The sequence below is a fragment of the Sinocyclocheilus anshuiensis genome, unplaced genomic scaffold, assembly GCF_001515605.1.
Source record: "Sinocyclocheilus anshuiensis isolate Anshui unplaced genomic scaffold, SAMN03320099.WGS_v1.1 scaffold154, whole genome shotgun sequence".
Classification (NCBI taxonomy): domain Eukaryota; kingdom Metazoa; phylum Chordata; class Actinopteri; order Cypriniformes; family Cyprinidae; genus Sinocyclocheilus; species Sinocyclocheilus anshuiensis.
The window spans coordinates 3,019,382-3,043,515 of NW_015546101.1; the positions used below are offsets into that span (position 1 = coordinate 3,019,382).

A 24,134-nucleotide genomic window follows, 5' to 3' on the forward strand; every position below is an offset into this window, starting at 1 on the left:
CGATCCGGCGATCCACAGTGCAAAGTTGTTGTATTTCCTCAGCGACCAGCACGGATCAGCTCTAGGCATGACGAAGCAGATATCGTCCTCTTTTGGAAGGGCAAACAAAGTAGTTTCGCTTTCACAACGAAACACACAGCGCCTTCACGACATGGCGGCCGCAACAATACTACAGTGAGAATAGAAGTTACGCCTTCTTTCTTTGCGTGAACATTTGGGCGGTGTTATGCAAATCTTCCCAGATAGTGACGTAGGTATGTGGGGGCGTGTTAGAACGAGCCGTTTTAGGTAGGTGTGGCTGACTCTTAACTTTTATAAAGAATATCTCTTTGGATTTGAGACTTTAGTCTTTGCAACTTTACAGATCTTCTTTATGCACCAAGAGCTTGTAACACTCCAAAGAGAAAGGAAAAATTGAAATTGCATCATATGACCCCTTTAAACTAGCACTGACATGCTGAGATTTTATTGCTGACTCCCAGACAGGCATCCTGAAGCTCAGCCTCCGTGACTTTTTATTAAGCAGACGTGCAATGAAAAGCATTAAATAAATTTTCCCGGAAGGATTAATGAAAATGTGTGTTGCTTATGTTGCCTTTTAAAGCTCTTCTTGGCTGAATCACCATAAGTTATCTACACCTATCTAAACCTATCCTCCTGGTATACCTATTCTTTTTTTACGCCATAACATTGTTACATTGTGACAAATGGGAGCCTTGTCAATGAGGCTTGTATCCGACAGAATGTTATAAACTAGCAAATATCTGATTTAAGTGCTTCGTCTATATTTTCATTTTATAGAAAATGATCAATACCCTCTTTACGGTGTGATTTACTGCAGTTTTTAAATTAACAAGCCTCTCCTCGGGTGCTGGAAGACTGTTATGGCGCCGATTAATTGTGGGGTGAAGAATTGCAGTCACTCTCCACACACCACGGCTGATGGATCGTCACTACATTAACGACCAGGCTGTCGACAAGCCTGTAAATTCATCATGAATGCAATTACTAATATGTATTTGTTTCTTCTCCATCATTTATGGTCTATTTAAAGCTTGTAAGTCAGTGTTCCTTGTCGTGAAAGTGTACTTAACGCCTAGGCCAAATGTGCTGTGCCAGTTTCATTTGCACTCACAGATTTCATTTATGAATAACTGCTTAATTAGCTTGGAGTTGATCTCATCTTAACATCCTACAACAACGCTGCCTTTGCCATTCATCCGACCAAACAGTCAACTCACACAACCTCCAACACCATCAGATGATATTTGATAGTATATTTAATCTGTGGTTTGAATAACTTGTCCTATTTGGAAGCTGTTAAAGCTGTTTGCAATCAGATTGCCAGGAATGGGATATGCCATCGAATCAAACGGACAACCAATAACCAGGCTTAGCTGGTGTTAATAGATGATATCTGAAATTGGGCCACCACCTCAGAAGAGATAAGGACACGGTGATGACTTAATCCTCGGGTTGCAGAAAATGGTTTTAAAAATTGTTCTTTAAAAAATAAACTTTATAAATTCTTCTGTTCACACAGCTCAGCTGGATCAATATCTCATTACTGTTTCTGTTTCCTCTGTTTCAGGTATGACAGACTATTTTGTCAAACAGATCCCTAAATGAATCGGAGCAGAGGATCAAAACTGTGGCATAAAGCGCAATGACGGCACAGTCAGACGTTCACTGGTGATTGAAGCTGGGTAAGATTTCGGCTGACTTTGGTGTCATGCCACATTGAAATCTCTATACAAAACAAAATCGGAAGTACAATTGTACAAAGTTTATTTAAAAGTTTTGCCCACCAATGCTACATTTGTTTGATGAAAAATACAGTAAAAACAGTAATATTGTGAAATATCATTACAGTTTAAAATAATCATGTTTTTTTTAATTGTAATATTTTTTTTAAATGTAATTTATTCCTGTGATGGCAAAGCTGAATTCGAGCCATTACTGAACTGGAGCAATTACTCCAGTCTTCAGTGTCACATGATCATTCAGAAATCATTATTTTTGTTGAATTGGTGCTTATAAACATTTCTTATTATCAGTGTTGAAAACAGTTTTGCTTTATATATTTGTGGAAACTCTGATACAGGATTCAGGATCCTTTAAATAGAAAGTGCAAAAGAACAGCATTTATTTGGAATAGAAATCTATTGTAACTTTATAAATGTCTTAATTGTCACTTTTGATCAATTTAATGCGTCCTTGCTGAATAAAAAAAAAAAAAAAATGTACTGACCCCAGACTTTTGACTGTCTTTGTTTTAATATAGACAAATCCCAGTTATCCCACTAACTTACTGACAGAGCCTAATTTACTTATTACAGATCTAAGCTACATAACAAGCCACTTTGCACAAATGAAGTAAAGGTGGATTTAGCCATGAGTCAGGACTTTTATACCTCCTCTTTAGTCAGTCAGTACAACGGTTAGACTATTAGGTGTGTGTAAATGGGACAGTATGGTCTGATTTAAGTTTAAGCCTCATATCTTGTCAAATCATCCATGCAAGACTCTTATGAATGCTATTCTGTCTTGTTTTACACGCTCCATCTGTCTTCAGCTTGATCTGATGATCAGCCTTTTTCCACCCATAAAGCTCCTTTCACACTGACAGAGATTAAATAACTGGATGTTGCAGTCTCTGTCTAGTCTATATCTATATCGATATCTAGTCTTCATTCCCATCGGTAGTCGCCACATCGTGTTGCATCGCATCTGGTTAGGATATGTGTAAGAGTGACTTCAGTATGTTTGCTAATGCTGTTTATGTGTGTGTGTGTGTGTGGGGTGGGGGTCATAATGGCTCTGTCAGATGGTTTGCTTCATTTTACGAGAAGTGAATAATCCCCCCGTTGGCCGTAAGATCGTAAGCATTTTGGTAATATAACAGGTCTAATCCCCTGACTGCTGATGAATTGGATGAGGAGCATTACCTTCAAAACAATTTGCCTGTTACCCACTGCCAGAAGAGATATACCTATAAACACTGGTTTATCACACAGACTAGTTTAAATAGAACATTGACCAGTAAATTTGATTTAAAATTTTTTGTTTTCTGTAATATTTAAATTTTTTAAATATACCAAATAATCTGACATAATATGATGTAATGCTGTCATTCTGGGAATGTCTGTAATGGCCCACTTTTTTTGATCCCTAAAACCTGAAATGACTGATTTGGGCATGTGTAGAATTTCTTCCCATAATGTGGTCTGTAGGTCAGTGGTTCTCAATTTTTTTTAATTCAAATGCCCCACAATGTCCAGCACAATTTGCAAAGGCCTCCCCATGTAATGTAATATGTATCATCCACTATTTCTGATATAATTATGGCAAAGCTGCTTGTTTTAAAAATTTTGTATAAACAGCAACTGGGAATGAAACAGAACAATAGTTATTGAGGGGAGAAATATAAAAAAAAATTAATACATTTAATTAAAAATAATATAAATAATTGTATGAATAATAATATATTAAATTGAATATTAAGTTCAAGGTATTCTTTTTAAAATATGGCAAAAAAAACATGCAATCCATAAAAATCTTCTCCTGTGACCCCATCTGCGTACTATAGTGAGCTACAAGTAAACAATGGGAATGATGTTCCTTTTAAGCCTTCTTAGTGAAATCTCTCTCTCTTATCAGTCAGGTATCTTCATGGATTATACACCGCTCTTTCCAACTGTCTTTAGTGCTACTTCTGGATATGCTGTGGTTAATTGCATTCACGTAGAAGCCAAAGTTGTTTTTACTAGGGCTTTCATGTTGCTGTTGTTGGAACAGGTGTGTTGATTAGATCATGAATCACAGCCAGAAGAAGATCTTTGCAACATCTGCTCTTTGATCATCTTGCCTTTCCAGCTATAAACTGGATTTGCATCTTAGTGGGAGAGTAAATAACAACCTCAGACTAATATCTGATCAAACCTGCGAAGAGGTTCAGTCCTAGTGCATCTGATTGGCTGGGCTTGAGCCTTACTCTCCTGATATTACACCAAAATTAAGGGCTAATTTTAAGTCTTGACCCCAGTTCGTGTCCTCTATAAATGCCGTTCTGTTGATACGGGAGTTCTCCCGTACTCCCTTTCTAATGAGAATTACACTAAATTACATCTAGTGCATTATTATTAGCCTGTCAACTGTGCTTATTATGGGCTGCATCTGTTACACAGGGGGAATCCCTGTGATGTCCCTCTGGTAATATCATTTTCTCTAATAAGCCTAATGTAGCTGTTTCACACCAGAACAGAGGGGATTGGTGTGTTTTTGTTTCATTGGTTTACTACTTTTATTTATCTGCACCCATTCTTTAGCTTCCAGGTCTGGCATCAGTAATAAGCTCCTTTTGAAGCTGCTGATTGCCTTCGATTCATCCCCAGGCTGATCAGCAGTTCAGAGGAGTGGAAATGTCCAGAGTTTAGTTAGACCTGACACACCTAAGCTCAAACATATGACTCACTTCTCAGTGCTGCCCAGAGGGCAACACATCTCCTTGGCATTGGACTTGTACTATTTCTGCTGTTGTTGGCAGGTCAGACTATGTCATCGACTAGGAGGAGCATGCCACCACCTGATCCTGGCCATTGCACCATGAAGCAACTTTGGCTGTGAATTTTTCAAGAACATTACATATCATGTAATATTGCAATATTATTTCTCATTTTACAATACAGTGTAAGCACAATGTCCAAAATTGGCTTAAAGACAGCATGATCATTGATCATGCTTATAGACTTTGATAAACATTATTGTACAAGATTCATGAGTGCACATTATTGTAAAATGGTCTCATATTTTTTACATCAAAACGGTAATTTGAACCACCTCTGAAGCAACATTTATGATAATTTTCTGCTTAACCAAAGCCCTGTGAACAGTAAAAAAATTTAATTAAATGTTTTTATTTAGTCTTTAAGGGAATAGTAATGACGTTTATTGCAGCTTTAGTTATTATGAGCATCATCTAACTATCTTCTGTTTTTTAGTCATAATGACTGACGAATGAACTTCTGTCGGCCATTGAGTGCTTACCACTAGTTGGGGTGCCATGATCCAGGGTTGTGTTCTGACCGCAAATTTAGCCAGTGATTTCTGTTATGCTAACAATTTTGTGCAGCTGTTTGCATGCAGTTGGCAAACTGCCGTCTATGGTTCCAGCCAACCAATGAGTGATAAAAGACTTCAACATGGGCGTAACTGCCCTTCTGAGTCTTGCTCTTCTTTTCCAGAAGCCATATTGTATATGATCAAAATCTTGTGTTTGGCTTGAGATGTACGAGCCAGCACAAAGGCTCATTTTTGAGGTATTCTGTGATTAATATGTTGTGTAATAGAGCAGGAAATCCTATTCCCTGTGGCATTTCAAAATATGGTTGGATGCCATTTAACCCTTATTAGGTTTTCTTAAATAGGACTCCGATTCTCAATCTGTTTCCTTCACTGCCAAACCCTTGTCACAAAATGTTTTAGATTTGACAGAAGTTTCCTAGTGGATTAAACATGCACATTAGTAAATACCCTGTGGTTAGATTTGTCACTTTATTTGGCATTCTAAGATATTCTTAATTCTAAAGGCAATATTTCAAGCTTTTATGCTCTTTAGTAGAATTGATTGTGATTACCATAACTTGCACATTATAAGCTGTACCATATAAGAAAAAAATCATGAATAGGGCTCCAGCTCCTTTCTGCATTGTCTGGTGTTACATGAAGAGCCCGTGGCAGGCCTGAGTGGGGAGGACAGGCGTGCAGTCTCGGGAGCAGGTCTGTGTGGATTGTGGTGACAAATGAGCTGAAAGCTTGGTATTCATTGCACCCAGCTCTCCTGTGCCAGGCCTGTCCTCCCTTTACTGACAACCTTTCATGTGTCAACAATACCTCCCACTGTTCCCTGAGCTGTTCCCCAGCAGAGGACAGCAGCCTGGGAAGGTGTGGCTTAGGGCTGGGTGGTAAGACTGTATATATTATGCGATCATAGACGTAGATTTCATTGTTTCTTTTATACCCTGGTAGATTTATTATCAGTGGGCTGGACTGCTTGATGTTGTTTACACATGATGCTGTAACAAAGTAATGCAGAAATACAAAGTGGGACGTGTGCAAAGAGATCAAGACAAGGAAGAGTTTGTTATTACGGAAGGGGTATTCACGGTTAAAAACATACCCCTTTTCATACCAGTTACCCTCGCCCATGCACACACTAGCTGTGTTTACAGGCACCCAAATAATGTTTTTATAACAGCTTGATGGTTCTTGCAGATAGAAAAGCCTCAATTGATTCGAAAGGGCTCGAACCGAATGGGTTTTTGATTGGATTAAAAGGGGTGGTGTAGACCTGTAATAATCCGGTCAAAGGGAAAAAAGTAAGCATGTAAACTGCTGAATGTGGCTATTTTTTTAATTGGATTCAGATATCTTGCTCACATGTGCAGAGCCATGATGCATATGTTTACATGTGTTTTACGACGTCATACACATGTGTGTATGTTTATTTACATTTCATTTTAGATTTAGATGAGACTGAATATTTACTAAATATTTGGTAAAATTATACTTGCGGTAGCTCCGGTGACATTATTACTATGGCTTTCTCCTGTTCTGAACATGGCAACTTGTGTGTTAAGTCTTGCTTGAAATAAATGTTATGCTGATGTAAACAAATATGTGAATCAAATTGCAGCATTTAAGGTCCATATGAACAGACCTTTCAGTATGGATTCAGAATTGGAATCCCAGCCCGAAAATAAAATTAGTGCATGTGTGAGCACACCTAAAATGTATGTACTTGAATGTAATTGGATGTTGTAATATTCTTGTAGATTGACCTTGAGCTTTGGAAAGGTGCATTTAATATTATTATTATTATTATTATTATTATTATTATTTATGTTGATAACAATATATTATATTATACAAGAATATATTATTTTTATGATAGAATTAGTTATGAATTTAGTCATAACTATCCATTATAAATTGAATTATTTCTTTATCTGTTTTGAGTCTTTTTTTGTAACTCAAATGTTACATCATGTTAAGCTGCTTTTGCAGTAATTTCATACTAATGGCAAGAGTTTTTTTATTTTTATTTGAACGAGCATTTATGTTGATTAATTATGATGCTTAACAAATTTATTAGACCACCACCCAATGTAAGGTTTGTGCCACAACTACCTTACACTAACAGTATTGATGAATACCAAAATCATTTTTTATGTTTTTGTAATGGTTCATCCACCAGTATGTGCAAGCTCTTTAGTCACAGTATTGTTTCTAATGCTAAAATAAAATTATTGTTGTTATCCATGAATTTTCGAATTTACTGTTTTACAAGAAAGGCAGAAAAAATTGTAAAGTTCTTTTATTATTTTTTTATTCAGATGCCCAATTACAGTCAATAGAGACTGTGGGAAAGTAAGAATGCAAGCTGCTATCAAGGCCAAAGGAGGTCATTCAAAAGATTACGTTTTTTGGTTATTATGTGTGAATAAAGACTATTTAGTTGTTTCAGTTTGTTATTTGCCTAATTAATGACAATAACATTTTTTAGTTTTAAACAAGTTTTTGACAGATTCCTAAAATATTTGTGTTTTCTCTTTATGACAGGTGGTCTAATAAATGTAAGCACATACAGTGCTTAACAAATTTATTAGACTGTATTTATTGACTGTAATTGGGCATCTGAATAAAAAAACATAATAAAGTGCTTTACTATTTTTACTATTATATATATATATATATATATATATATATATAAAGTGACATAAGAATACAGTTATTGCTGTATTTGGATTGACCAGGGCAGCTGTGGGTGTTGAGGTCCTGATCGAGATAGCAGGAAAACAACTGAAGATGGGGTGAATCGATAGCGGTCTGCATTAGATGAAAGAGCAGCTTGTGAATTAACGTGATGAGGATGCAGAGGGGGCGTGGCCAGCGTCAGGTTGTCTCGGCGACTGAGACAGCGCTAAGCACATTCTGATGGGAAGCACTCTACTGCTTGTTTTGAATTCAGTTTTCGAGAGCACTGTGTTAAGTTAGCTGAACCCTGCTTTCCTAGGGACCGATCGGCCACAGCTGGAGCTCTCGTATTTATTCCCTTTAGGGGTTCTGTAGTACACTTAATTTTCTTTCCGAACATGGAATTGGGATGCGGCGGATTGCGGGGGGTATGGGGGGGGGATCACGATGCCGGCTCAACATCGTGATGTCTATCAGCCATCGACGATGGACGATGGCATCGTCTATCTGCCCAACCCTAACTTGCATAGCAATTATAATGATAATAAAATGGGAGTGTAGTGTCATATACATAATATAGGATATTTACATGTGTGTATTGCACAGTGCAGAGTATTTACATTTCATGAAATGTGCAGTGTTTAACGAATTTATTAGACCACCACCCAATGTAAGGTTTGTGCCACAGCTGCCCTAAACTAACAGAACTGGTGATTACCAAAATAATTTTTATGTTTCAGTAATGGTTAATATACAGTAGTGTTTCTAATGCTAAAATATAATTATTGTTGGGATTTAATGGATTCAAAGATAGATCGCACAAAAGTTTCATCAAAAGCAAGTCTTTGGGAACAGCTAGAAACTATTTGGAAGTCAATAACAACAGAGACGGTGGAAAAGTACATAAACACAACGCCAGCAAAAATACAAGCTGTTATAGAAGCCAAAGGAGGCATTACAAAATAAAAACAGTTATGTGTGAATAAAGACTGTTTAGTAGTTTCAGTTTGTTATTTGCCTAATAAATGACAATAAAATGTTTAGTTTTAAACAAGTTTTTGACAGATTCCTAAAATATTTGTGTTTTCTCTTTATGACAGGTGGTCTAATAAATGTAAGCACATACAGTGCTTAACAAATTTATTAGACTGTATTTATTGACTGTAATTGGGCATCTGAATAAAAAAACATAATAAAGTGCTTTACTATTTTTACTATTATATATATATATATATATATATATATATATAAAGTGACATAAGAATACAGTTATTGCTGTATTTGGATTGACCAGGGCAGCTGTGGGTGTTGAGGTCCTGATCGAGATAGCAGGAAAACAACTGAAGATGGGGTGAATCGATAGCGGTCTGCATTAGATGAAAGAGCAGCTTGTGAATTAACGTGATGAGGATGCAGAGGGGGCGTGGCCAGCGTCAGGTTGTCTCGGCGACTGAGACAGCGCTAAGCACATTCTGATGGGAAGCACTCTACTGCTTGTTTTGAATTCAGTTTTCGAGAGCACTGTGTTAAGTTAGCTGAACCCTGCTTTCCTAGGGACCGATCGGCCACAGCTGTAGCTGTGGGGACGGCATATTGTTAAACCGCATTCATCCCTGTCTCCTATTACCAGCCGTAAGCCACTCTACCATTTTCTTAAATCTAGCATGGTATGATGCTCCCTAGGACATGGTGTACTCTTCCTTTAAGTCCGCTGTGCCACTTGTTCAGAGAAGGGATTACATCCGTGTTCCTCCTGTTTTTAGTTTGATCTCTGGATTATACAGAGCTCAGCCATATCTCCTGCATATTAGTGGAGTCCCTGAATCTCAGGGACAATTAGCATGTCCCTGAATCTCAGAGTAACAGCATCTGAACTCTGCCTGCGAAAGATCAAATTATTTATAGCCTTGGCAAATGAGATGAGCTGCTTATCTTTCACGGTGCAGTCAGACGCTGCTCTGCTCCGCATGCTCTGAATAGAGGATGCAGAGTCGACATGTGGAAGACGAAGTAAAGGGGGGAAGAGATTAGAAAGAGATGTGCAGGTCTGTGAAACAAGTGCAAACTCTGCAAAGAGGATTAAACGGGAAGATTGGAAGAAAGAATGATTCACTTGCCCTGATCTTCCATAGCAGTGAATGTTTCAGAACTATATGAAATCAGGTTTCCACCTAATACATACAGTATGTAGTAGGGCTGTCAAAATGACTGAAAAACTAAATTCGAATTTTTTACTTAAATATGATCAAAATTCGAATTATATTCGAATTTAAAAGGCATAATTTCAGTTAGGGGGAAAAAAGCTTTTGGCTTCTCTCCTGAGGCCACAGAGGGCGCATCGAACAAAATATTATGCACGTTTCTTCAAAGCGTAATAAAATAACACGACTATCTCTGAATAAAAGTGCATAATGTTTAAAATAATGTTTATAAACCATATATAATTAATAAAGTTGCTTAATTAGAAAAAAAAAAAACAGCACCATGCATGTATGTATAGTTTAATACAAAGGACCGAAAACCAATCACAAAGAGTAGGCTACTTTCTTCATTTAAAAACATGAGATACAGTGGGATGGGGAAAAACCACCATAACGTCTTTAGACATGTTTTTTAAAAGTTGAACTTGCATTAATTTTACATGGCTTTCTAAACATGCCGCTCTCTGTTAGACGCGAGTGCAACGCTGATAGATGTCCCTCTAGAAAATGAGATAAATATGCATTCTGTGAGAATGACTTGGTTTCAGTTTTGACATAAACAACATCTTCTCCACACTGATGCTCTCGTTTTCTGCAATATATTGAATGAACAACGTAGCAGCGCCGCATCCAGTGGGTTCAACTGGATAGGCTAACAAAAGCATTCAAATGCAATCAATGACACATACATCATCGCATCTTGTGTGCCACTGATAAGGCTGCCTGATGGCTGACGCAGACCTAAAATTCGAATGCAACGTTTTTGCATTCGAATGTGGATTTTTTTTTTTTACTTCGACGAATATTCGAAATTCAAATTTTTTTTGACAGCCCTAGTATGTAGGGCAGGCTAAAGGCGTGTATGTACCACTACCATTCATCATGCCTGGGTCCTTTTTGCTCATTTAGTTAAATATGGAGTGTTTGGCACTATGTTGCACTTCGTTTGGGCTGATGGATTGATGGATTGATGTGTTTTTGTTCTCCGTTGACCTTAGACTTAGCTTTAGATTCACAGTGGTGTGGACTGCTAATGGTGGCATTGGTGTTTTGTCCATGCCAAACCCAGCAAAGTAATTAGTTGTAGTGAGAGGCAGTGCTGTTCTGCTTATTGATTTTTATTATTTGCGAGGAAGATAACATGCCAAAGAGAGAGAAGGGATGATATGAGTGAGAGGCTGCTGATTCGCGTTATGAGCTACGTTTACAAAGTCAATGCGATTCTCTCCCAAGTGCAGAAACCGCAGCAGCAGAATATAATTTCTGAGAGAGGAAATGTAAAGATATGTAGAGAATATTGAGTTCTTTCTTTTCTATTCTGCTTATGACTATTGTAAAAACAGTAGTTATTGCATAAACTACCAGTTGCGTTTGCATCCACATATTTTTATGCAAGTTTTGAGCTATTGCATCAAAAATTATGAATGGAAAAACCTAAATGCGAATAAAGTTTCCAAAGTGTGCAAAAAAACTTCTATGGTTTTTTTTCTTCTATACTTTTTTTTTTTTTTTTTTTTTTGTAAAAACACATGCACATAAACTAAAGTGGAAACACATTTACCAAATAAGTTAATAGATGGGCAGTAAAAAAAAAAAAAAAGAACAATTAATTTGGAAAAGATGATTATTTTCAGACCAGTATCAGTGTATAACATCTCAAAAGTTTTATTCACACATTGTTTTTGTGATTTTTCTTCAATAGATACATCATTGATATTACAGTCGCTTTCATTGTATAATAAAATAAAACATAAGCATTAGATTAAACCTAAATAATAAAAAAAAAACTTAAAATTAAACAATTTGAACATAAATTAGAACAAAAATGAGAAATGTTGTCTTGTGTATAGCTAAATAGAAATAACTTAAAAAAAATACAATTTAAAACATTAAAAACAAAAGAAATGCCAAAAGCACAATAAAATTACTAAAACCTAAACTAAAATTAAAATGAAACTAAAAACATGAAAATAAAAGCTAATTCAAAATATTCATAAATGCTATAATAGTATATAAATAATGCTAAAATAACACAAAGACATTACATAAATAACATGCACATATAAAAGTTTCTCTTTAGTAAATCCAGAAACTGTCTCCATTGTGAATCTTTTTTGGTCAAATGCTGCACATTATTCCTTTAACATTAAATATAGAAAAAAATGCTTTTCTTCTGCTGCTGTGAATTTTAGAAGCAATGTGCAAAACAGCTTATACAGTCGCCCAGACAGATATGAATTTCTCTAATGCTGCATTTGATTATTCATGCAGAGGGAAAAATATTGATTAGACCTTTTAAACTCTGATTAATTCCATGTAGGTATGCATAAAATTTCCTCTGACTGGATTACTGATTACACTTAAGTCTGAAATGTCACTGGTGTATAGCGGGGAGTTTGAGCATGTGATTGCATGTTTGTCTGTTATTTCAGCTCAGCCAATGGGTGTTTCATAGAATGTGCTTTAATGTACGTTTGTGTCTTTGTATTACAGGTAAGCAGTGATGATGCGTTGTCTGGCAGCCCGTGTTCACTACAAGACCCTGATAGTGATCTGCGCTCTCCTCTCTCTGCTCACGGTCGTTCTGTGGAACAAGTGTACGAGTGAGAAAGCGCTGCGCTTCCTGCCCCGGCACCCCCAGCCCCCTCCCAGCCCGAAAATAGACAGCCATCCGCAGCAGCCCCAGCCCCCCGAACCTCCACCTGTGGTTGGTGGAGTGCGCTACGAAGAGATCGACTGCCTGATCAATGACGATGTCACCATTAGGGGCCGCCGAGAAGGCAGTGAGGTATACCTGCCCTTCAGCTGGATGGAGAAGTACTTTGAGGTGTACGGCAAGGTGGTACAGTACGACGGCTACGATCGATTCGAGTTTTCGCACAGTTACTCCAAAGTATATGCCCAGAGAGAGCCGTATCACCCCAGCGGCGTCTTCATGTCCTTTGAGGGGTATAACGTGGAGGTGCGTGACAGAGTCAAGTGCATCAGTGGAGTGGAAGGTGAGTGATGTGGTAATGGTTGCACCTCTTCATTTCTGATCGATCTTCTCTGATAATGGCTGCTTAGTAATGCTATGCTGAGGTGTCCGAACACATGTAATCAGTTGAGATGGATTGCAGTTTACACCTGGTACCACCCACGTTTCGGCATGCACTTGCACCGCAGTTCAACAAATCTGACATCTTACATATGTAATATGGCTTGTTAAAAATAACAACACGTAAAACAGACAGAGTTCGGCTAATGTAGGCCTATGTTTCTGTCGATGGATACGCATTCTGGCTTCCCAATACATTACAACAACAGCAATGAACAAAAAAAAAAAAGTGGACAAACCAGTCACTCTTTGTAAACTTTGTTCAATGCGAGTGCTGTATGCTCAAATATGACCAGTCATTCATGCCGTCATCACCCGGGTGTTGATAGCGCATGTGCGCAGGTAAGACTTGAACAGCACATGTTGCTATCTTTATTTAAACTAAACTCATTTAAAGGGGTCATAGGATGCTAATTTCACTTTTACATGTTGTTTGAACATAAATGTGTGTTGGCAGTGTGTGTACACATCTACCCTATAATGATACAAATCCACCCAGTGGTTTTTATTTAATCCCTTCAAATCAAGCCGTTCTCAGCTTCTTGTCTGTGTGACGTCACACGGACGAAGACCACTCCCACGACAGTTGCCGTGCCGTCTTACCTTAGACCCGCCCTGAGTGAGCTGTAACAGTCTGACCGCCATTGTTTCACCGCCGGAGCAGATGTAGACGAGAATGTCTCCTAAGCGATTGAGGTGTTCTGTTGTTGGATGTAATAATGAACATAGCAGTCGTCCCGACATCTGAGCCGCTGAAGACGCAGTGGATTACATTTGTTTCTGAAGGGAATGCACCCCCGATCTGCCTAAATGTGTTTATGTTCGCGCAAATCATTCGTGATCCAGCTTCATTTACAGCAGAAGTGAGTATAAGGGTTTTTTTATGAATTTTTGCAATCGCTGTTTCCTAATAACGTGCTACTTAGCAAGTTTCGTGGCTAAATGCGGCTAAAGTAAACAGTCTCTCAGAGCACAGTTCGTCACCCCACAGAAGAGAGGGGCGGGGTCAGCAGAGCTCATTAGCATTTAAAGCAACATGCAAAAAACGGGTTGATTTCTGCAGAGCTGATTTTGACAGGGTAAAAAGGGTGTTGTTTGAATCATATCAACTTGTGGAAAATGGGCATCCGATGACCCCTTTAAGCCATGCCAGTTTAACATTCAAACATTTAAACACGAATAAGAACTCGAGCGCACAGTCAGAAGATTTGTGTGTGCGCTAATCCGAAGCGCGCAAACCCGCGTTCAGGTCTCAGACAGCATGCAAATATTGAGTTATCTTCCAAGTCTTCTGCTTGAATGGACAAATTCACACAAAAATTATGTCAACAAGTCCATCTTGGTGAGTATCCTAGCAGACATAGTCGGTTGAACGTACAGTATCAGTGAACTAGATCCGTGCATTGTTTTAAAGTGACAGAAGGCTATATAATTAATGAAATTTTTTTAAATTAACCTGCTATCTGTGTTTTTAATGTTAATCAAACAACAAAAGACAAGGAGATCACTCACTGCACTTGATTGAATAGCTTTTGAAACTTTAATAAAGATTAATCTTCACTTTATACAGTTAAATATGCAATTTTATTTAACATTTGATTGCTTTATTAAATTTCTGTACCTAAAAACTAATGTTAGAGCTACCATAAAAAACCTGAAAAGCACTGTTTATTTTATTTATCTTTGCTCTGTTGTATTTATTTGTGCTGTTGCTTGTAGTTAGATTATTTGTTCTTATTTTCTTTATTTTTATTTGACAGTATAGTAGTCCAGGGGTGGCGAACGTCAGTCCTGGAGAGCCGCAGCCCTGCAGAGTTTTGCTTCAACCCTAATCAAACACACCTGAACAAGCTAATCAAGGTCTGAAGGGTTACTAGGAAGCTACAGGCAGGTGAGTTTTAATTAGGGTTGGAGCTGTACTCTGCAGGGCTGCGGCTCTCCAGGACCGGAGTTCGCCACCGCTGGTATAGTCCTTTTCCCCACTAAAATAGCACATACCGAACCGTACCGAAATATATATATATTAGGGGTGTGCGATATACAATGTTTTTAAAACATCAAAACATTATTAATGCATTTGTAACTGCAGGTTAAATGCATTCATGTCCTGCATTAAACACAGTCTTTGTAAATGCATTTAAATGCCACATCTGCATTGCACAAATTCTGATTTCATTTGATTGGTAACAGCCCTATTGTGTCTTACTATATAGATTTATTGATTACATTCAATAATTTGACACAAAAGATGATGCATACATTTCATTAGGTTAGAAATAATTGTCCTTTATAAAGGTAAAAATCAAATTACTTATTGCAAAATCAAACTTATTGGAAAAGTTCATTTCTTTTACTCCTGCAAACTAATCACTGCACAGAAAATTAAGAATAACAAAAGCTTTGGGATTCAGCCTAAACCTGCCAAAATACCAGCACAATAACATGCTCAGCAAAATATTGTCTAATTATCGTTATCAACAAAATGTGTTATGTATATATATATATATATATGTATATATATGTATATGTATATGTGTGTGTGTATGTGTAAATGTATGTATTTATGAATGTATGTATGGCGGAAACCAAAAATACTTTTTTGGGGTTTTGGTCATATATATATGTATATACAGTTTTTGATCATTTGTTTATTTGAGGATTAATGACGAGTTTTGATTCTTTTAGTGACTATTTCATGCACACAATGTGGATAAAATGCAACAAGTAAACATGTCAGCTGTTAACTCACTTCAACATGACCATGATGCTAGAGTTGCAAAATTACCCAGATTTAGTTACTGAAACTTTATTTTGGTAATTAAAGTTTCTGTGTTTCTATAAATAAATAAATTATTGCTTAATGTCTCAATGTGAGGACTGTAAGAGGCCATGCATCTCCCCACCTGAGATGTGTATGTTAATAACAGGTGTTCAATGGGTTAGGTTGCCTTGTTTAAATCCATTCCGCTGGTTTGTTCCCTCATAATTGGAGCAGAAAATGCGAGAAAAATCAGCAGATTCTGTCTGGGCCTACGTGTAACTGGCTTTCCTAATGTGTCTCACACAGTTACTTTCTCCCTCATCATCAAGATTCACCTAAATACATGTCACATTAAAGCTGCACTTAATTGTGGCACACTGGGAGAAGTGAGAGGCAAAGCGACCTGCCTCATTTCTAACACAACTTGTTAGCAACCATTAATAGTCATTTAGTGCAGTCCGAGAGGAGTTTCCTGGAAGCCAGGCTCGAATGATCTACGTCTGGTTCTTAGTAAGTAATGCACCCTCAATGGACTATACATTAAGCAAATGAAAGTGGGATTGATTCAGCCAAGAACTGAATCACAAGAGCTGATTTGATGACCTTAAATGTAATGGAGAATAATTTTGCACTCAGACTCCCATGTGTCTTCTGGTGAATGTCAATGAGGAAAAGCAAAACCAAATTAAAGCAGTCATTTCCTTTTTTGTTAAGGAACCTAAATGACAAGCATTTCAAAATGATAGATGACAAAAAGCTGATTATGGTGGTCTCAGTTGTGTCCTTCAGAGGCGTTTTACTGTCCAGAAACTGCATTTTTCTCTCCACTGTGTCAGTGATCCAGCACTGTTTCACTCCCCTGACAGCTTACTTTCAATCATTTCCTGCTGGCTCACTCTTCTCTCCACCTCTCTATCTCTTTGCAAGGACCGTCCTTCAGCAGACTGGGTTAAGTACCCTGTTCGAGGCATCACAGTGATAGAGCAGAACTCTGATCCCAGTCTCACTCCAGTTCTTGGATCACCTCTACCTGGAACGAAACCTGCAACCTTTGTTTTAAGAGCCCAGATCTCTGACTATCAGACTAACAGCACCATATCAAAGCTATTAACACAACGTTTGTGATGCTCTCTAAAGAGAATAGAGTCGCTCAGTGCCATTTGCTCTTCAGTATTGTTTTAAAATGTGACTGGGTAATGAAGTAATCAAATTAGATCAATACTGGAATATAAAGAATGCCTTCCAAACCAAAACATCATTACTATTCACTGAAGACGGTGAAGTCTCTCATAGTGCTTCATAGGACATTAATGGCAAACAAAGTGGAAGAATTTTTTTATTAAATGGATATGTATCTAATTTAAAGCAGGCCGAATCTGTTTGTTTGTTTGCATGTGTGAGTGTAAGTCAGCATATCCAATGACAAGCGTGTAAACAAACCTCACTTTACATGCTCAAAAAAAACCAGAGCATTCTACAGTACTCTGTCTAAAATGCAGAAATTCAGCACATCCAGACATTCTGGTCTGTAAAGCTCATTGATCAGCATTCAGTATTAAACCACTTTCGACTCTTTTCTGGTGAAAGCTTTTAAAACATGCAAACCTTGTTTTGTGTGTGTATTCAAAGAACCCCCATGTTTGTAGCACCGCAAAGAGGTACATTCATGCCAAAATCCTTTGTGGCAGGTGGAAAAATTGAGTTGTCTGTGAGTTGAGATGAAATTCTCAATGTCTGTGGCAGCACAAAAGCAAAGGAGTTCATACCAGTCCCCTACTTTTGTTTCCTTTCTAGCCTCTTCTCCTCCATAACCAAGAGCCAGTCCATTACTCTGAGTCTGTTTTCATGGAGCCGCTCTCTGTTCTGCACGCTACAAGAAGCTCTGTAGCCGTAATGACCATGTAGGAATGAAGGAGCCTGTAGGGAATCATGTGGTGTTTAAAGCATTGCCTCCTCCAGTATCCATGGAAAATTAAAGCAAGCGCTGCCTCAAAGCATAAGTGTAACATTTAAGAACAGGCTTGAGTCCAGTGTTCAGGGAATGTTACGGTGCTGGTGTGAAGGTTGTGCGACTTGCAGGTGTCCGTCAGTGTTGGATCTCGCTGAGGTAATCAGTTAGCATGTATTTTTATCTTCGTGTCCAGCATCAAATTATTATGCCAACAGAAAGCAGCTTTGATCATCTCCGAAGATTTCATTCATATTTCGTAAATATGGACGTTTTTTGAAAGGTGTTGCACATGCAAACACAAAACAAAGATTTAAAGGGTTAGTTCACCCAAAAATAAAAATTCTGTCATTAATTACTCACCCTCATGTTGTTTCAAACCCGTAAGACCTTCCTTCATCTTCGGAACACAAATTAAGATATTTTTGATGGAATCTGAGAGCTGTCTGACTCTGCATAGACAGCAAGGCAAATGAAATGTTCCCAAGTCCAGAAACGTAGCAAGGAGATCGGTAAAATAATCCATGTGACATCAGTGGTTCATCTGCAGTTATACGAAGCTACGAGAATACTTTTTGTGCGCAAAATAAAAAAAAATAACGACTTTATTCAACAATTCGTCTCCTCCGCATCACCCTGGTGCCATTTTGGAGAATATCAGCTGGACGTAAACAACGTATGCTGTTCTGTGTCAGCTGCGTCCCACGGATACGATGTTTTCGTTGAGATCAAATCACAACAACGTAGGAAACAGAATCGGGCGTGATGCAGCTAACACAGAACAGCATACGTTGTTTACGTCCAGCGGATATTCTCCAAAATGGCGCTACAGGGTGATGGCGAGTAATTAATGACAGAATTTTCATTTTTGGGTGAACTATCCCTTTAATTAGAGGTTCTGTTCCCCTCGCTTTCATCCCAGGCGTCGGAGGCACAAAAACAGTGTGTTGAGCTCAGAGGTAATAACCCACATGAGCCTGCGGCAGTGTGTTTGAGCAGAGAGCCTATAATCAGAGACAGCGGACAGACTCATCAGTCTCCGCTGAAGGAGAGAGAGAGGGAGAGAGAATAAAAAGGAATGAAAAGGAGATGAGTACGGAGGGGTGACAGTGAAAGAGAGCTCCTTTTTCCTCCTCCTTCAGTTTGAGGGATGGCGTCTCCTCCAGCAGAGGATCAGAGTGCTCGGAATAGTATCTAGGCCAGAGAGTGCCTCCACAGTGCCCGTCTGCCTCCTGATACAGGTCCCACTTAGAGCCAGCGTGTGTATGTGTGTGTCCTGGAAAGCGGGAGGCAGGCTCATTGGTGTGTTTGTCATCTATATTGCCTTGTTATGTCTGTGTTTAACCCTGCATGCGGTTTTTTATGTGTATGTTTGTGAATAGATCCTTTCAAGCCAGCAATAAACCAGCAGTGTGGTCGCAGTGTTATGCCTGTGGCTTGATTATTGTTATTCCAGGCTATAGAATAGATGAGCTGTGGTTAAACAAAAGAAAAGGTTGGAAAGAGGGTGAATGAAAGCTGGGTAAACTGTAGCTCTCAGCATTTATGTCTGTGTGGAAAGCACAACTTCATACTTCAGATCAAGGCTATTTGCTTAGGGGCTTCAGTGCCTTTTTCCTCCCAGTGTTCACTTCTCTTTTGTATATCTTTGGCTAATTGAAGGTTTATACGTTTTCACTTGTCACTGTGTACTCTGGATTGTGTATCTGATCTAAATTGTGTAAAAGTCATGAAACCAGAAAAACGATTATTCATAATGAATGAGGATGGCATGAAGATGGCAGAAACCACTGCTTTACATTATCACACTTGAGTTAAAAACAAAAAAAGACTCAACATTAAAAGCTATCGGTATAAAACGGATAACATAAAACACATAAATGTGAAATGTCTTAATTTTCAGATTTTCAAAATGCTTTAAATTCGAAGCCTAAAATGATCAAGGTAAACAATCTGTATATGAACACTTGTGATTGTTGAATTTTATGTTAATGTGCTAAGTTGCTATGTTGCTTGGAAATAATTTTTTATTGTTTTGTTTTTTTTTGTTTTTGTTTTTTAATGATTTCAGCTATGTTCTGATATATTTGTCTATAATGCTGTTTTCACTTTTAAAAAAGTTTTTTTATGGGGGCATCTAGGGACTTTGTTTCATCATATGTTTCGCATTATACTTTTGGGTCCAATATGCTGTTCAAATCCATTGTCAATGTGAGTACCACCCCAAGAACTGGCAGCAGATATTTAACACTGCACCAAGTCACAATAAGAAAATGCCAACTTTGTTTAGTTCTTGATGAGTTCAGTTTACCACCCAAACTTTACACAGACACACACAATGCAATATTCCAGACATACACTGCCGTTCAAAAGTTTGGGATTGTTAAGTCTCTTAAGCTCACCAAGACTGCATTTATCTGAGGAAAAAAAAAAAAACTAATATTGTATAATATTATTACAATTAAAAATATATATTTTTGTAATTTTAATATATTTTAAAATGTAATTAATTTCTGTGACGGCAAAGCTGAATTTTCAGCAGGCATTACTCCAGTCTTCAGTGCCACATGATCCTTCAGAAATAATTCTAATATGCTCATTTTATTGTCAAGAAACAGTGATGATAAACAGTTGTGCTGCTTAATATTTTCATGAAAATCGTGATACTTTTTTTCCCAGAATTCTTTGATGAATGGAAAGGTCAGAAGTACAGCATTTATTTAAAATATAAATATTTTGGAACATTAGAAATGTTTTTAGTGATCAGTTTATTATTTCTTTACTGAATAAAAGTATGAATTTCTTTAAAAAAAAAAACAAAAAAAAACGAATGAACTAAACTAAAAACTAAATTTGTTACTCTTCAGTTCAACACGCAGTTTCTAATATCTCTTCTTCTGGTTCCTCCCTACAGGAGTACCTTTGTCCACCCAGTGGGGCCCTCAAGGGTATTTCTATGCTATCCAGATAGCTCAGTATGGCCTGAGTCATTACAGTAAGAACCTGACAGAGCGGCCACCCCACATGGAGGTGTATGACACAGCGGAGGAGAGAGACAGCAGGTCTAGCGTGTGGACCGTCCCTAAAGGCTGTTCTCTCACCAGAGTCTATGACAAGACCAGAGTCACATCAGTACGACAGTTCAGCACTCCAGGTACAGAAGCAGATATTGAACTACATGCTTTCAGTTTATTTTGTCTAGTTTCATTTGTCTGGCATTCTTCTGTTCTTCATACACTCCATTCTATTTTTTATTTATCTTGTATTTTATCTCCTCCAGCTTCACACCTAGTATGTATACAGTTCAGTGTCAATTGGACTATAACAATAATTTATCTTTTTTTTTTTAAATGTCATGTAAACCCTTTAGTATGATGAAATCAAACCAGTTAAGTTTTCTTCATCCCTACACATTTTCTTATCTCTTCTGTATTCTTCTATCAGCCTCTTTGCATGGCCTCTTACAGTCCTGCTCCACTGGGCATGCACATAAACACCCTCAAAATGTCAAAACACACTCTACTAAAGGTGCCTCATACACTACCGCTGAAAGATTTGCGGTCAGTATGTTTTTTTTTTTAAGAAATGAAGGGGCATGTGGCATTGAGGACTGAATAGCTGCTGAAAATGTAGCTTTACCATTACTGAAATAACTTTTTAAAATATATTCAAGTACCACTGTCATCTTTTATAGATAACAAAGAGGCTATTTAATGACTACAATGCTTATTTCTCTGTAAAAATAGAATCATGAAAAAAAAAAGTCTTCTTTCATCAGACAGCATTTTTATTCTTTCAGTCTCCAAATTGCACATATTATGGGGTATCGCATACAGTGAAGGAAACATCTATGCAGCCTTCAGAAATCGACCAGATGAAATCGACATCACAATAGACAGTACATTCTGTTCCTCCCTCAGGATACGGCATAAGGCAGCATTTTTGGGGTTTCGGACACACCGTGCTGCTTAGCATTGAGCTAATCAATAGCCATTAGAATTAGCAGGGCTGTCGCGCTGGCAGGCAGTAATTGGTGTCATCACCCGGAGCATTGATTAGAGCGAGGCCAGTTAGGACACACTGGTCCAAGGCTCCAGCAGGGCGCTGCCTCCCTCCTGCTCTCTCCGTCCTCCACATCACTGCTATTGATGGGAGGGTAATCAGAGCAGGACAGTACAAATCCACTTAGTCTCTGCATTGCCTTAAGTAATGGATTTATGAATGCATTAAATAGTGCTGTTTGAGCCAAAATGTCCTCTGCTGCCTCTTTTCTTTTCCTTTGATTTGCTTTTGTCCTTTATCCCTCTCCTGACCTATTTTCTGTGTTGCTTTAATGTTGTTGATATTACTCTGTCTTGCATGTTTTCTCTTGCTTGAGTACTAAGCCTCATTCTTTTTCTTGTGCTCTTTCATGCCTTCTTTTCTCCTCTCAGTATGAGTTGGTTTCCTTTTTGTCCTGCATAACCTTGTCAGAAGGCAGCACAGACAGAGGCAGCAAGAGGGATTTGTCTCTTAACAGTGAGAAATAACTTTAGGATGAAATGTTGAATGTGCATTTCTGTAAAAAAGAGAGATAAAGTACTTTGATTGAGAGTTGGGAAACTGATCTGCTCACTTTGCAGCGAGTTGCACTGCACTGTGTTCAACAGTCTTCTGGAGGAGAAATTAGTTTTAGCACTGTCCAATGTGAGATGGATGGTTTTAAAGTTGTTTCATGGTTGGAGCTTTTCTGCCTCTCTGACACCAAGTTGTCTATTTAATTAACCCCAGGAGAAATTGACAAGTGAAACCTTGTGCCTTCAAGACAACCCTTAGCATCACTATTCACAAGTTCTATCCCTTAGTGTGTGTGTGTGTGTGTGTGAATCTGTACTTATGTACTTGTTTGTGCATGCAAATGATACTGTAAGGGAAACAAGAGAAAGCCACTGTAGACGTGTTATACCGCTAATAATACAGTGACGCCAAAATTTGCCAAAAATATGTCGGCATTGCACAAATTTTGTTACCTGACAGTAGTTTGTCAGCTTACTTGGTGTGATGTGCAGCAAATTGTGATAATGTAATATACAAGTGAAATATGGAATTACTTTGTGTATAGACAGAACTAAAATGGTGAACCAAACAGCAGCAGTCTGCAAACAATACCGCATTTCATGCCAATCTACCACAATTTTACATTCATCAACAAATTCACACTTCCCTAATAATATTGGAAAACATTTTAGCTGAGCTGCATTACACTTCATATTATTTTAAAGAAATATTAAAAATTCTGTCACCAATTATTCACCCTTATGTCATTTTATAATCCATTAAAAAAAATCTGTCAAAAATACATAGAGGCTCAAAACAGAAAAAAGTGTTATTAATATTAAAATGCTTGGAAAAACATGCATCAAACTTTTGTGCTTGCAAGGGTTTATACCAGGGTTCCTCAATTAGTTTTCGCAAAGGGGTGGATTCTGCTAACAATACCAAGCCAAGGGCCACTGACCTATATATGTGTGTGTATATATATATATTGTGGCGGCCAGAAAGAGGTATGGTCCCCCACAAAGCAGACTGAACACCTTCAGCACCATGGAGAGCCCCATCAGAGGAAGCAACAAGGGCTGGGCCACCCAGTAAGAGGGTTCAGGACCAGGGATAGCTCCAACACAGGTGTTCACTTTTTATCCTCTAACAGGGAGCCTCAGCTGCAGGCTGTTAGGAACAATCAGCCACCACCACATAAAAGGGAACCAAGAGGCCTCAGTAGGGTCTCAGCCGGGGAGATGAGCAGATGCTGAATGCTGGATCGCCCTAACCCCAAGCACAGGACAAGTTCTTAAGGACGGAAGCTCAGTGGGTCGTGAGTAGCCTGAACACTTTAACTAACCCTCCACCTCTTCTGTCTTCCCTTCAGAGAGATTGATCTGCTGCCCCAAGAACCAACCACCGAAGGAAGAAAGGCTTTAGTTACAGTTTTCCCCATCCCCACTCCCTCACCTTATTGAGAAATAAAGAGAATTAAGTTCTGTTACACCAAATACCTGCCTGGTGCATTATCTATGTGGACAACTTGAGCTAATCTCACCAAATCTTGTGGTCAAGGGCTTACAATATATATATATAAATTGTTACAATTATTATATAATTGTTGCTTTTGTTATTATATATATTTTTTGTTAATATATTATTATATTATTGTTGCTTCTATTAAAATAATCACAAGATGGTCACAAGATGAATATTCAGATTTTTTCCCCAGTAGTCTGTTTTATTCAAACAATTATGAACATTTTTGCATTTAGATTTAGAAGAACTTTGCCTGTTGAATATTAAAAACAAATGAACAAACAAAAAATCTGGATCTCCATGTCTGCCATG

The 24,134-nt window shown here is 38.0% G+C and overlaps 1 protein-coding gene across 1 annotated transcript in view; it reads left to right on the forward strand.

Moving 5' to 3' along the window:
* LOC107700477 (D-glucuronyl C5-epimerase-like) overlaps positions 1-24,134 on the forward strand; it is a 67,257-nt gene that overhangs the window by 37,426 nt on the left and 5,697 nt on the right. Inside the window, exons 2-4 of the mRNA XM_016502137.1 lie at positions 1,592-1,706; positions 12,450-12,955; positions 20,677-20,916. Of these exons, the coding sequence (XP_016357623.1) occupies positions 12,460-12,955; positions 20,677-20,916 (736 nt within the window). The 5' untranslated portion in view covers positions 1,592-1,706; positions 12,450-12,459. The remainder of the gene's footprint in view (positions 1-1,591; positions 1,707-12,449; positions 12,956-20,676; positions 20,917-24,134) is intronic.